A 13,970-nucleotide genomic window follows, 5' to 3' on the forward strand; every position below is an offset into this window, starting at 1 on the left:
ACAAATGAAGTCCTGTGACTAACCATGAGCCCCTTGCATTTATCTTCTCATGGACTAGAGGGGCACTGAAGGATCCCACTGACTTCCTGCTAAGTTCTGAGTGTGAAGGCGGGATTTCCTGCTCACCCCTAGGGCATGGAGGCAATGGGGGTGATGTTAGTTGTGGTGGAGATGGGGATAAGTGGAGTCCTTCTGTTCCTGTCACATTTAGTTTTCCTGGTATGAAAAGGGCTTTGCAGTGTTTCTGCTACCTGCCCCACTCCCCCGCCCTATAGGGAATGAAAAGGGGAAAAGGAGATGGGGGAAATGCAGATAGGAGAGGGGAGTAGGCTCTTAAACTGCCCCCCAAGCCTTGATATTTGCTTGGAGATGCCCAAGCCCTGCCACATTCCCCCAGATCCAAGCTTGGAAAATGGGGCATGGAGGGGTCCTGCACCAAGAAGGCCACTGACATTTCATGCCTGAGACTGGGCTTGAACCCACAGCCAACAAAAATGCATCCCAGGGGGCTTCCTTAAAAGGGAGGGATGGCTAGGGGGAATTCCAGTCTGCTGACCCAGGACCCTCTTCAGTCCTCTGCTACCCCTCTGCTCACGGCACATGGTACCCTCAAAACCAGGGGCTGGATGGAGTCTCCCACCTGGAGCAGCAAAACCGGTGCAGAGGAGTTGATTCTAGTGCTTGTGGTTTGAGTGTTCCTCTTCACCCTCTCTGGTCTCTCCGCATCGTGTTCCTTCTGGGGAACAGAATGTAACAAGCCAGGAGTTGGGCAGCGGTGCATCAAGTGGCGAAGAGCCCATGTGGTCTTCAGCCATGGTAGCCAGCTCCAGGTAGAGCCAGGACCAGAGCCCAGGAAGCTATATTCACTCCGACGAGCAGGTTCTGGCAGGAGGTGATGTTCCTAAAGAAAGCAAGTGATATGTCTCTTCTGTCAATCAATCAATCTATCTACCGTTTAACTACTCTCTTCTCACTAGAAGTGACAGGACCCAGACTTATGGATTGTTTTCAGTAGGAGACTTCAACTGCACCACAAAGCAGCAGCAGTGGTATTTGAGCACCCACTTTGGGCAGAGTGCTGCACTAAACTCATGGAAGTGTCCAATTAGTAAAAGATCTGGTCCCTACCCTCAGGGAGTTTCTGGTCTAACTCAGTCTTTGAAACATTAATGAAGGAGGGAGAGGAAATAGTGTCATGTTGGTGGTTAGGAGGAATATGGAAGGATGAACAGATGAACGAATAAGTATGCGTCAATGGATGCCAAGGCGTGGGTCCAAGGTTGAGTCATGGGAGGAAGAGGGAAGAGTGGTGAGCCAGCTTGGTGGCCTCAGTTCAGACTCCTCCAGCTGATGGAGTTCTCCAAGCAATGGGCCCTCCACAGCTGCCCCAGCAATGCCCCAAAATTGCCCAGGGTAGCCCACACAACATGGACTCTTAGTTTGGGCAGGCGGCCTTGACTCTTTCTGTTCTGGGCGGTCGCTGGTCCTGGGAGCCCTTGATTCTGGAAGTCACTGGTCCTGGTCTTCCCTGGTCCAGGTGGTTCCTGGTCCTGTCGGTCCCTAGTCCAGGCAGTCCCTGGTCCAAACGGCCCTAGCTCTTTATAGGCAAGGAACGTTTCGATGAATTCTGTTACACTGTACTCTCCCAAGGGCTTAGAACAGTGCTCTGCACATAGTTAATGCTCAATACATACCAGTGATTGATAGATTCCTTTTCCTTCATCTCCTCCTCTACTCCTTTCCCCACCTCCCTCTCTTCCCCTCTCCCACACCTCCCTTCCCTCTGAATCATCTCCCTATAACTCACCTAGGCTGCCGTAAGTTATCTGGGTTGGATAGGGTGCTTGGCCTCTTCTCATGCAATTTGGAACTCTGGGAACGGAGCAATGGGTTCCATGGGGAAGGGTCAGGTGACTATTACTTTCTCATCATCCTCTGCTCACTGGTCACCTAGTTCTCCCTCAAAGGGTGGCCCCATCAGCTCCCAGTTGGGAGGACTCTGGGGAGTCCACGGCCCCTACAGGAGGAGACAGAGTAGTAATAATAATTGAGCATTTGGGAAGTGCCTACTGTGAGCACAGATGAGATCTTAGACAAGGTCCCTGGCTTCCAGGGGGCCCTATGGGCATTGGGCCCCAAAACACCTGAGGGTTAATGAGTGTTGCACCAGGCACCCAGTGTAGTGTAAAGATGTCACATGTGCCACTTCATGGAAGTACGTCGTGTTTGCGTGATCTCAGAGTGTTTCTTTTGGGGGACCCCTCACCCCCGATCCTCTCTGTTCTCCTCCCAGGCCTTTGCGAACAAAGGCACCGCATGTGAACTGTGAGATGGTAGAGATGAAAACATGGCCAAGGGAAACGGGGTGCTGGAGATAAAACAAAATGAAGTAAAGACTGTGAGCTCATTCTGGGCAGGAGAGTGTCTGTTTGTTGTTATAGTGTTATAATGTAATAATAATGTTGGTATTTGTTAAGCGCTTACTATGTGCAGAGCACTGTTCTAAGCGCTGGGGTAGATACAGGGTAATCAGGTTGTCCCACGTGAGGCTCACAGTCTTTGTCCCCATTTTCCAGATGAGTAACTGAGGCACAGAGAAGTGAAGTGACTTGCCCACAGGCACACAGCTGACAAGTGGCAGAGCCGGGAAAGCGCTTAGTACAGTGCTTTGCACACAGTATGCGCTCAATAAATACTATTGAATGAATGAATGAATAAAGAGGAATTGTCCCGTATCTATAGCCATCCTGGACCGGGGAGAGGCCACTACAGTCAACTCTTCCCTTTTCTTTTGGAAAAAGACCATTTCCTGAGTGCATTGAGGTGCCTCCCCCTTTTTTTAATGGTATTGTTAAGTGTTTACTATATGCCTGACACTGTAGTAAGCACTGGAGTAGATACAAGTTAATCAAGTTGGACACAGTCCAGGTCCCACATAGGGCTCACAATCTTAATCCTCACTTTACAAATGAGGGAAATGAGGCATGGAGAAGTGAATTGTCCGAGGACAAAGAGGAGACAAGTGGATTAGGACCCAGGTCCTTCTGACTCCCAAGCGTGAACTCCATCCACTAGGCAATGCTGCCTTTTAGAAAGGGACCATTTCCACCAGGGGAGAGTTGCCCCCATTTTGGGGAAGGAACCATTTTCAGTGTAGGTGAGAGTCATTTTCAGCTTGAGCAAAGGTGTAGCTGGGGTTGTAGCTCCCACCAGATTCTAGGTGCCTGCTGGGAGAAGCTGAAGCTGCCCACGAGGGGCATGGGAGGGGTCGCAGCCATGAGCCACCCTGGCACTGTTAGAGAATCTGGTGGAGGATCCATTTCCTCTGCTAAGGGGCACACCTGCCTTTGAGGCAGAGTGCGGGTGAGGCCTTTCCGGACTTGACAGCAAAGGCTATTCTCAACTCCCTGGGGGATCTGTGACAGTAACGATGGGACTGATCAATCAATCAATCAGTGGAATTTAATGAGCGCTTACTATGTTCAGAGTATTGTACTAAGCGCTTGGGAGAGTACAATTGAATGGACCCGCCGCTTCCTCTGGGCCAGGTACTGATGTCAAGCCAGGGCAAACACAAGACAGAAAAGACCCAATCCCTGACCCTCCTGGGGTGGGGGAGGGGGTCCCAGTCTAAGAGGGAAGAAGAGCAGGTTTTATATCCCCATGGGAACAGAGGCCCAGAGAGGTTTGGTGACTTGACCAAGATCGCCCAGCTGGCCGCAGCAGAGCGATAATCAGAACCCAGAGCTCCTTACTCCCAGTCCCACGCTGTCTTTTCTTTGACACTTTCTGCCTGCCTACATGGAGGGAGTCGCCCCTGAGGGCTGGAGGCCTAGTTCTGGAAGCTTGAGCCCTGGCCTTAGACAGCCCAGACCATGAGGAAATCATAAACGTCACCCCGGCAGCCGCCCAACTGGCAGAACAATAGCCTGGTCATCCCCGCCTCCCCATCACCCACCCTACCCAACCAAAGTCAAAGTGACCAGAAGCCTTTGTACTGAATGACCTCTACCCCTAAAGACACAGGAGGGACCAAGTCCTCTAGCCATTTCCCAGAAGTTGGATAGTGTGTCAGCACTTAGTACAGTGCTCTGCGCTTATTAAATGCTCCATGAATCCCATTGATCTATCAATTGATAGATACTTCCTAGGTGCAGGCTCTACTGTGGTTTCCCAAGTGATTGACTATACTGGAAAGCCCCACCCACCCCCACCCCCAGCTTCCCCCGGCCTGCCCCCGCCCCCCCCCCCACCGCCCACCCACCTTGCTCTCCTTCAGTCTGGTCCTCCTAAAACTTTTGTGCTCTGTGTTGTCTGTGCCTCTGGGGAAGGGGGCAGGGCAGGGAGAACTGGGAGACTCTCTGACTCTCTGCGGTGGCCACCCCCACCCCTAACTCTATCCAATCGTCTGTGTTTCCAGGCAGTGGACCAATCCAGCTGTGGCAGTTCCTCCTGGAGTTACTCACTGATAAATCCTGCCAGTCCTTTATCAGTTGGACAGGAGACGGCTGGGAATTCAAACTCTCCGACCCAGATGAGGTAAGGAAATGGGGGAGGGCTGGAGAGGTGGAGTTGAGGGGGGATGAGTAAGGGGTGAGCAGGCATGAGCAGGCCTCCCTTCCCAGGCGAGAGCAGACTCCTGAGCCTGTATGCCAGCAGCTGGGTCCTGGAGGCTCTTGGGCCTGTGGAATTCATCTAGCTCTGACTCGTGGGTTTGCCACAAGATGGTTGGAGTGAGATATCTGTAGATCTGTGGGTGCCTGGAGAAGCAGCAGGGCCCAGTGGAAAGAGCCCGGGTCTGGGATTCAGGAATCCGGGGTTCTAATTCTGGCCGCACCACTCACCTGCTGTGTGACCACGGGCAAATCAATTAACCGCTCTGTCCCTCGGTTTGCTCATCAGAAAAATGGGGATTCAGTACCTATTCTCCATCCCCTTTAGACTCTGAGCCCCATATAGGATAGTGACCATGTCCACCCCAATCATCTTACATCTACCCCTGTGTCTGTCACATAGTAAGCACTTATAAAGCACCACAGTTACTATTATCATTATTATTACATCCACCTTCCCCCTCCTCCACCTTACCCTCAATATGGAGAAACTAGAGAGAGTTGGGGGGACATCTCAAAATGCCTTTGGTGCGGACTGCAAGTTTCTCCCAACATCTCAGGAACTCATTCAATTGTATTTATTGAGCGCTTTCTATGTGCAGAAAACTGTACTAAGCACTCGGGGGAGGACAGTATAACAATAAACAAACACATTCTCTGTCCACAACGAGCTTACAGTCTAGAGCTTACAGTCTAGAGTGCCGGCAAGCATCTCCACATCCTATAACTGCAGCTTGAGTCTGGGGATTGCCACCTCACGACCCAGTCCTCAGTTTTCCACTCCCTAAAATTCAGAATAGAATCTAAGCACTAGAACATCATGTGGGGCAGGGCCGGGTCCACCGCTAGCTTACTGCCGCTGGCCCCCTGCAAATTCCCAGTGGCCACACCTTTTGTGGGGGCTACAAGTTTTCTCCCAACACGATGACCAGCTGAGCACAGGCCAAATGGCTCACCCCATCTCCTTGTGGACCCCAGGTGGCCAGGAGGTGGGGAAAGAGGAAAAACAAGCCCAAGATGAATTATGAGAAGCTGAGCCGGGGCCTGCGCTACTATTACGACAAAAACATCATCCACAAGACAGCGGGCAAACGCTACGTATACCGCTTCGTGTGCGACCTGCAGAGCCTCCTGGGATACACCCCCGAGGAGCTCCACGCCATGCTGGACGTAAAACCCGACGCGGACGAGTGATGCGGCGGGGACAGCGGGGAGGAGGAGACGCCGCGGGGGCAGGGGGCAAGGCCCCCGGCAGCTGCATCAGTCGGACACGTTTGAGTTTTTGAAATATTTCGTTCTATTTTTGATTTTCCGGAAGTGAACAAACAAACAAACAAACCAAACTCGGGTTTTCCATTCGGGGTGGGGCAGGCCACTCCGGCGGGGTTGGCAGCAGAAGCCGGGGACTTTGGCAGGGAGAAGAGGCCTGAGCACGTCATCATGGGGGAGGGAAGGGTTCCTTGGGAGCCAGGGGAATTTAGGCTTCTTGGGGAAGATGCTCAAATAGCCATCATGTACAGAAGCCATTGGTTAAGTAAACGCCGCTTTGGGTCTGGCCTTAATAGTATAAGCAACTGACAGTTTGGGAAGTGAAGAATCTGACCGGAGGGAAGTTGGTTTGGACGGAAGGGAGGGCCAAGGCCCAGAGAGGGGGACGCTTTAAGGGGGAGGGGAGGGGAGGAGTTCCTGCTTCAGCAGCAACCCCCGGGACACAGAGAACTCTGAACTTTGTCCCTCATTTCCCTCCCATCTCCTTTTGAAGTACAGAAAGACTTCACTTAGTAGAGAACAAAACCATTTGGGGGGCAGGGGTGGGTGGGCACGGGGGGGCGGCCGGGGGAGGGGGTTAAATTTTATTTTATTAAATTTTGTGCCAGTATTTTTTTTCTTAAAAAATTGTCTTAAGCTCTAAGGTGGTCTCAGTACTGCAATATTGTGAGTTGTTTTTCTATTTGCCAGCTGAGAATTCCGTCCGTGCAAGGAAACTGTTTATATAGACCCCACTGGGATGGTGCCAGGGCCAGGGGGGTCTTGGTGGTCTGTCAGGGGCGGCCGTGCCCACAGGGGGTCCCGGAGGGCAGAAAGAAGCAATTGCCCACTTCGGTGGCCCAGCCACTTTGAGGGGACCCTGGGATTGGGGCTCAGGCTGACCTACTGGGAGCTGTGGGTGGTCTTGGAGCTGAATGTATTTGATGGCCCATGGCCTGGCACCCAGTGACCTGCAGTACTGGTCTCTGAGTGGAAACGGGGAACAGGAGGGACGTCATTGTGAGGTGGGGTTGGGTCGTTGCACCCCCATCTCTGCCTTTCTTGCATCTGCTGCCAGGGATAACGACTTTGGGGAGTGCTCCCAGCTCCCCAGGTCATGGGATCAAGGCATCACAGGCAGGACCACCACTCCCCTATTTCAGACAGTTACCCCTCATTGAGCGGTTACCCCTCTTTGAGTGGGATCAGAGAAGAAGCAGCAGCGGGCACTAGCAGCAGCAGGAAGGACTGAGTTAGAGAGGGTTTTATTGCTGTCAAAACCATGGACCCGGATGGGTTTTAGCAGAGAATCGAGGAAATGTGGACAAGTGGATTGCCACCCAATGGGGAAGCAGCTCACCTCGGAAACCCAGAAAGCAATAGGCAGGTGCAGGGTGGGCTGCAGGACAGGAAAGGCCAAGGAGTTGCTTGGGTTTAGGGCTTGAGTGGCCCACAGGCCGAGTCTTGATCCATGGGATGGGAGGATGTGCGGAGGAGAAGAAAGGTGAGAAAGTTCAGGAAGAGTGGAGGAAGGAGCTAAAGTGAAGCAAGAGGAGAATGGTCTGTCTGCCTGTCTGCCTGGGAGAGCATTCTTCTCTAGCACCCCAAGAATTTAGACCTCCCTGCAGGGCTCCCAGCGGAAATTGTTGACTGATATTTTGGGGATGGTGGTGGGTGTGGCTGGCATATATGGAATGGCAATGCAGTGTCGTGCAGGGTGTGTCAGTGCAGCATGATGCAGTCATATGCAGCACTGCACAGTGCAATACAGTGTAGAATGCAGCATGCTGAGGTGAAAAAAAATGTAGTGGAGAATGCAGTGCAATGCAAGGCACTGCTGGGCATTACAGTGCTGTGCCGGGCACCTAGTCAACATCCAATAAACAAGCCTTGATGAAGAGGACGAGGAGGAGGAGAAGGAGGAGAAGGAGAAGGAGGAGGAGGAGATCGATGAGAAAAGGGGGAGAATAGGGAGCTGCGCTGTAAGTTGGGCTCTGTTGGCTGTGCTCACCCCATCCCTCCGGACACTAGGCGAGGATGAAGAAACCCCTCATTCCCACTTGTATATTACTAAATTCCCAGTCTTCAGGGAGGTCCGGGTGGGATTAAGGAAAGCCCTGAGTTGGCTTCCAGTGGAGAGCTGTCCAGTGGGTGGCCATCCACAGACAAATCCTAAAGAGTTTCAGGAGCGCCCAAAAGGCAGCGGGTGTCATGGTGCGGGCTAGTTGGACAGGCTAGGGGATGGGGCTCCAGAATGGAGAAAGGGCCCCCGGAAGGGGCAGGTTCAGGGATCTTACTTCTCTTGCCATATCCCTCTTGTCCTCTGAAACCTAACTGGGCCGGAACAACACCTGTTGGCTGAGGCCTCTTGGCACGGTGCCACCAAATTGCCCATTGCATTTTGGACCAGAAAATGCCAGGAGAGACCAAACCCGGGGCCACCAGCTCTTCCCTTGCCATTTCATACCCCGATCAGAAATCCATTCATCTCACCATCCTTTCCCATAAGCCTTCAGGGAACGATGCTTGATGTTAGCTTGACTTTCCTGCCTTGCCCAGCCCCTGAAACAGCACCTGGGGAGAACCCCTTCTTCCCCATCCCCTGGGCTCCGAGCCCACCTTCTCCCAACCCCACTGTGGTCCAGGCTAAAGTCCCGGCAGCTGGGCCGGCTGGGTCAGCCAGACCACTGGGACCCCCTCTCCCCGCCTCTGGGCCAGCCCAGAAACAGCCACGAGGGGCTCATACACTGGAAATGTAGCAGAATTGTTACCTTTTGGCTTCTTTTAAAGAACACCTATTGACTGCGGAGGAGACATGGGCAGCACTGGATCAGCTGGACTGGGTCCCAGCCAGCCAGACGCTCCCGCTGACGAGGGTATTTGGGAACTGGCCCCATTCCCGGAGAAGGGTCCACCCAGATCCTTTGGGATTGCCTGACCGGCAGGGTCAGCAGAGCCATCACATATTGTCAGGGTCTCAGAGCCCAACTTCCGGGTATTTCCAGAATTTCCCCTCCCTCCTCTGGGTGTGAGCACAGAGTTTCTGCAGCATTAAGGAGCCTGTTCCTCATGGTGTCTAACCCACCATCAAAGCCTAGTCTTCCCTTGTTGGGGGTCTATATAAATCTGATGAACTATTGTCTACATTCCAAAGAGGTTTGAAGAAACGAATATATGTATACGTATATACATATATATATAAAATATATATATATTATAATGGAATTATCTCCACCAGGAATACTGCCTCAGTTATTGAATATTGTTGTTGTTTTTTTTAACATGTGGATGTTTTTAAGATGAGAAGCGAAGGATTAAAAAAATGACGTTATATTGTGTTTGAACTATTTTCCAACTTGTATTTTCATATAATTTATATTTTTTAAAAGTGGAAATTTTAAAAGCAAGATTAAAAAAGAAAAAGCAGGTGCTTTTTAAAATCGGAACTGAGGTAGCTTAGAGATGTAGCGACGTGTGTCTACATGTTTTTTTTTTTAAAGAAAATGCAAAAAAAAAAGAATTCCTTTGGGGCAGGGAGGTTTTTCTTTTTTTTCCTGTTTGTTTTAGTAGCTGATGCTGGCACATCATTTTGCTGGAGAGTTTTTTATATACTGTAGCTTGATTTCATATTGTATTTTAAACTGTGTGAGATTAAAGAAGTAATTCATTCCTAATGGTGAAGGGTGAGCCTGATTATTTCCTGCCTTGTCTGTGAATTCATCAAATGCGACTTGACAGAGGCCTTCCCCGTTTAAGCACTCTTTTCCTCTACTCCCTCTTCCTTTTGTGTCACTTAGCCACTTGGATCTGTCCCCATCAAACAATTGATATTCACCCACTCTCAGCCCCATGGCACTTACGTACACATACGCATGCTATTTTGATATCCATCTTGCTCTCTAGACTGCAACATTCCTATGGGTGGGGATCATGTCTTCCAACTCTGTTGTACTGCACTCTACCAAGAGCTTCATAGGGTGCTCTGCATACGGTAAATGGCCAATAAATACGATTGATTGTTTGATTGATTGACAGCTTCAGAGAGAGCAATAGCCATGGACTGGGATTCTGCTATCCCCGGAATTGTCTGGGTGACTCAACTCAGACAAAACCAAAGGCTGATCCTTGGAGACCATTTTGGTCAAGGTTCACATTGAGGAGCCAACTTCCCATTGTGACCATTGATGGGGGGCGGAAAGGGGGCAAGGATTTTTTAGTGGGGGTGGAAACTGCAAGGAACTAGGCTTCAGAGAGCTAACAGTCACCATTTTGGGTCTTTTCAGTCCTTATTGGAAACTCTCAATCCATCAATCAAACAATGGTTATTATTGAGTACCTACCAATGCTGATGATGGCACATCATTTTGCAGCTTAAGGACACTGAAATAAGCATTTGGGAGAGTGCGATATAGAAGACACCATCCCTGCCTATGAGAAGCTTCCAGTCTAACTCTCAGAAGCTGTTAGAGGCTGGAATGTCCACTTCAAAAAGCCACAGGTGCCACCCCACAACCACAATTGGTTCCCAATTTGACTCCCACAGGAAGGAGAATTCCACTAACCTTCAAGAGGAATTGATGGAATCATATGGCAAGTCCAACACCCCAATTTGGATGGGGGTCAGATCGATCACATCTTGTTTGGTGACTTGCCTTCTTCCAAGTGTCCTGTGACCCCCCGACTGAAAGTCCTAGAGATAACTGTTCTACCTCGTTAAGTGAAGTTCCTGCTGCTTCCTTTTGCAAACTCAGAAAGGGAGAAGATTGAATCTCCCTGGAGAAAAGATACTGACCGGGAAGATCTGGCTTCTAATCCTGCTTTGCTGCCAGTCTGCTATATCTCTCTGACTCTGCCACATCCTTCCTTAAGACCTCCATCTGTAAAATGGGTGCAAAGGCCTAGAAATGCCTACTGGAGAAGTAGAAGAATGCTGTGAGATCCTGGTGGACCGCATCTATTCGACAGGGTTTTCTGCCTCCACCCAGGCCCAGTCTCTCCAAGTTGGGTGTTCAAAATTAACCTCCATGGTGGCAGGAACAACTCCAACAGAAAGTTGATACAGTAGGTTTTTATCTTGAATGGTTTGCCAGAAGTGGTTTGAGGGAAGGAATTTTGTTGCCCCCACTTTGGCAAATTGAAGTTTGCTGTCTGTCCATTAAACCTAGGCTGTGAGGTCTAGTGGTCAGAGCCCTAGGGGAACCAGTCCTACAGGGTCCGCTACCAGTCACTGATGTCCCATGGGGAAGTTGCCTCATCTCTGGAAAACGAGCCCCCGCCAAAAAGCTCCCTGCTGACCTTGGGCGGTATCTGAGCCTCGCTCTTCCTGTGTGCACCAGGAAGAAGGTCCAGCCTTCCTTCCCTGAGCTGTGAGTTTTGGGATAGGAGCTGGTGGTGCTGACAGAGACCTTCGGGAATGAGCTCCCCAGGTGCTGGTCAGGGCAGAGGGCCTGGTACATGGCTCCATCAGTCACTTTGGTCTGCTGTTGGGCCAGAGGAGAGGATATGTCTCCTGCCTCTGCCTGTTCTCCCCCAGGTGACGGCTCCTGCCGGTGGGGGGAAGGTCATGTCCTCGCCCAAATGTAGGGTAGAAAGGAAGGGTGTGCCATGCCCTGGCAGTTCCAGGCCCCCCTCGAAGGAAGGCACCAGGCTTGGCCTTTGCTCGTTCTGCCACGCCATTACTCTTTTTTTTATGGTATTTGTAAAGCGCTGACTATGTGCCAGGCAGTGTACTAAGCACTGGGGTAGATACAGGCTAATCAGGTTGGACCCAATCCATGGGAAGCAGCGTGGCTCAGTGGAAAGAGCCCAGGCTTGGGAGTCAGGGGTCATGGGTTAGATTCCCGGCTCTGCCACTTGTCAGCTGTGTGACTGTGGGCAAGGCACTTAACCTCTCTGTGCCTCAGTTACCTCATCTGTAAAATGGGGATGAAGACTGTGAACCTCACGTGGGACAACCTGATTAGCCTGTATCTACCCCAGTGCTTAGAACAGTGCTCTGCACATAGAAAGCACTTAGCAAATACCAACATTATTATTATCCTTATTATTATGTTCTTCATGGGGTTCACAGTCTTAATCTCCATTTCATACATGAGGAAACCAAGGAACAGAAAAGTGAAGATACTCGTTCAAAGTCACCCAGCAGACTAGTGGCAGAGCTGAAATTAGAACTCAAGTCCTTCTGACTCCCAGGCCTAGGCTGTATCCATTAGGCCACACTGCTCCTCTTGTGTGGACTGATTGCCCCCAGCCCCCCCAAACTCCTGGAGGCTCCCCTGGCCCCCTCCTCTCTCCCCTTGCCTTCCCTGCCTGAAACAGTGCCCCTGGAAACCAGAGGGTGCCAAGGCAGCAGTCCCATAGAATGCTGGGTCTCAAGAGGATCCTCAGCTTCTGGCATCACCACTATGGCCCCAGTAGGCACCCTACTCATTCTGCAGGGCCCGGCCATAGAGAAAATCTTCCGGGCTCATCCTCTCTTCATGCCAGCAGCAGACATCACCCTGGAGAGGTCGTCTGGTCCACTGCTCATATGCGGGCAGAGCTGTACACCCTCCTGCCCAGGTATGGATGTCCTTTTTCAGAAAATCCCCCAAGGGAGCTCCATCCCTTCTCTAGAGCATGAGCCCCAGTTTCTGACAATGCTTTCAGCTCCAGGGGATGTGGATTATTTTAAGGGAGGTGTCATTTATTTGAAATGTGCTTTTACTACTGGTAAGTAAGGTAAGGAGGCCATTGAGCTGCCACTGAATCCTGGAACAAGGATTATCTCTTGGGATGGGGGGCTTCCACAATGCTCATACTTGTGCTTCATCTCTCCCCAGTCCTCACCATCTCTTCTTTTCCTTCCTGGGTGCTCAGGGACTCTGGAACCGAAACTGAGAAGCAGCATGGCCTAGTAGAAAGTGTACAGGCCCTGGAAGTCAGAGGATATGGGGTTCTAATCCCAGCTCTGCTACATTTCCGCTGTGTGACCTTGGGCAATTCAATTCACTTCTCTGTACCTCTGTTACCTCATCTGTAAAATGGGGATTAAGACCATGAGCCCCATGTAGGACAGGGACTGTGTTCAACCTTATTACCTTGTATCTACCCTAGAGCTTAGAACAGTTCCTGGCACATAGTAAGCACTTAACAAGTACTATTATTATTATTATTATTATTAATCAGGAAGATTTGAGGTTTGCACTGGAGCAGTTGCACAATCTCACCCTTCAGGAGCACTGGCCCAAAGAGCAGGATGTCCGGCTCCTAGTCCTGAAACAGGCTGACACACCCAGGAGCCAGGCCAAAGCCTGACCCAATCAACCACTAGCAGGATCAGAGCTGTGTTGTCACCTCTCTGCCTCTGACCCTAGCTCTCTGGGGACTGTGATGAGGAGCTTGGGGGCTAAGAGGCTCAACAAGGCACATGTCTCACCTCTCTTGGGCTGGGTCTCAGAAACAGGGAGATGGAGACAGAGAGACATAGAGACATAGAGAGGGCGACAGAGGGACAAGAAGAAAGAGACACTAAAGATCAACTGACGTAGAGAGAGAGACTCAGGGGATGAGATCCAGAGAGAGGGAGACAAAGAGGCAGAAGCTCTAAAGACTGAAACCAGAGAGAGGGACACAGACCATGAGAGACAACCAGAGAGAGACCAAGAGGCCCAGAGTGAGAGAGAGTGAGAGAGACAAAGTGAGAGAGAGTGTTCTTGTTTGCCAGGGGACTGTGGGCTAGCTAAGAATGCAGGTGCTTCCTGGTTCTGAGAATGAGCCACAACCATCAGGGCTGGATTAAGAAACCAAAAGCCTGGAACGGAGTTGAATTTGGGTCCTCTCAGGGCTGGTAAAAGAGAGTGAAGAGCATTTGAAGAGTGAAAGCCATTATGTGTATATATTTGTATTCATTGTGATATTTCTTAAACACTTTATGCTGGGCACTGAACTAAACACTGGGGTGGATATAAGTAAATTGAGTTGGACACAGTCCCTTTCCTACATTGCACTCACATCCCAATCACCATTTTACAGATGAGATAACTGAGGCACAGATAAGTGAAGTGACTTGCCCAAGCTCACAAAGCAGACAAGTGGCAGAGCTGGGATTAGAAACCATGACCTTCTGAT

At 50.7% G+C, this 13,970-nt stretch overlaps 1 protein-coding gene across 4 annotated transcripts in view; it reads left to right on the plus strand.

Moving 5' to 3' along the window:
* The window catches only part of ETS1 (ETS proto-oncogene 1, transcription factor), a 162,424-nt gene extending 155,999 nt beyond the window's left edge, over positions 1–6,425 (plus strand). For all 4 annotated transcript variants that reach the window (XM_029075408.2, XM_029075405.2, XM_029075407.2 and 1 more), the window contains 2 exons: positions 4,421–4,539; positions 5,592–6,425. In XM_029075408.2, coding sequence (XP_028931241.1) covers positions 4,421–4,539; positions 5,592–5,807 — 335 coding nt within the window. In that variant the 3' untranslated portion in view covers positions 5,808–6,425. The remainder of the gene's footprint in view (positions 1–4,420; positions 4,540–5,591) is intronic.
* Positions 6,426–13,970: the final 7,545 nt, after the last annotated feature.

Source organism: Ornithorhynchus anatinus, chromosome 11 (genome assembly GCF_004115215.2).
Source record: "Ornithorhynchus anatinus isolate Pmale09 chromosome 11, mOrnAna1.pri.v4, whole genome shotgun sequence".
In the NCBI taxonomy this organism is placed as follows: Eukaryota; Metazoa; Chordata; class Mammalia; order Monotremata; family Ornithorhynchidae; genus Ornithorhynchus; species Ornithorhynchus anatinus.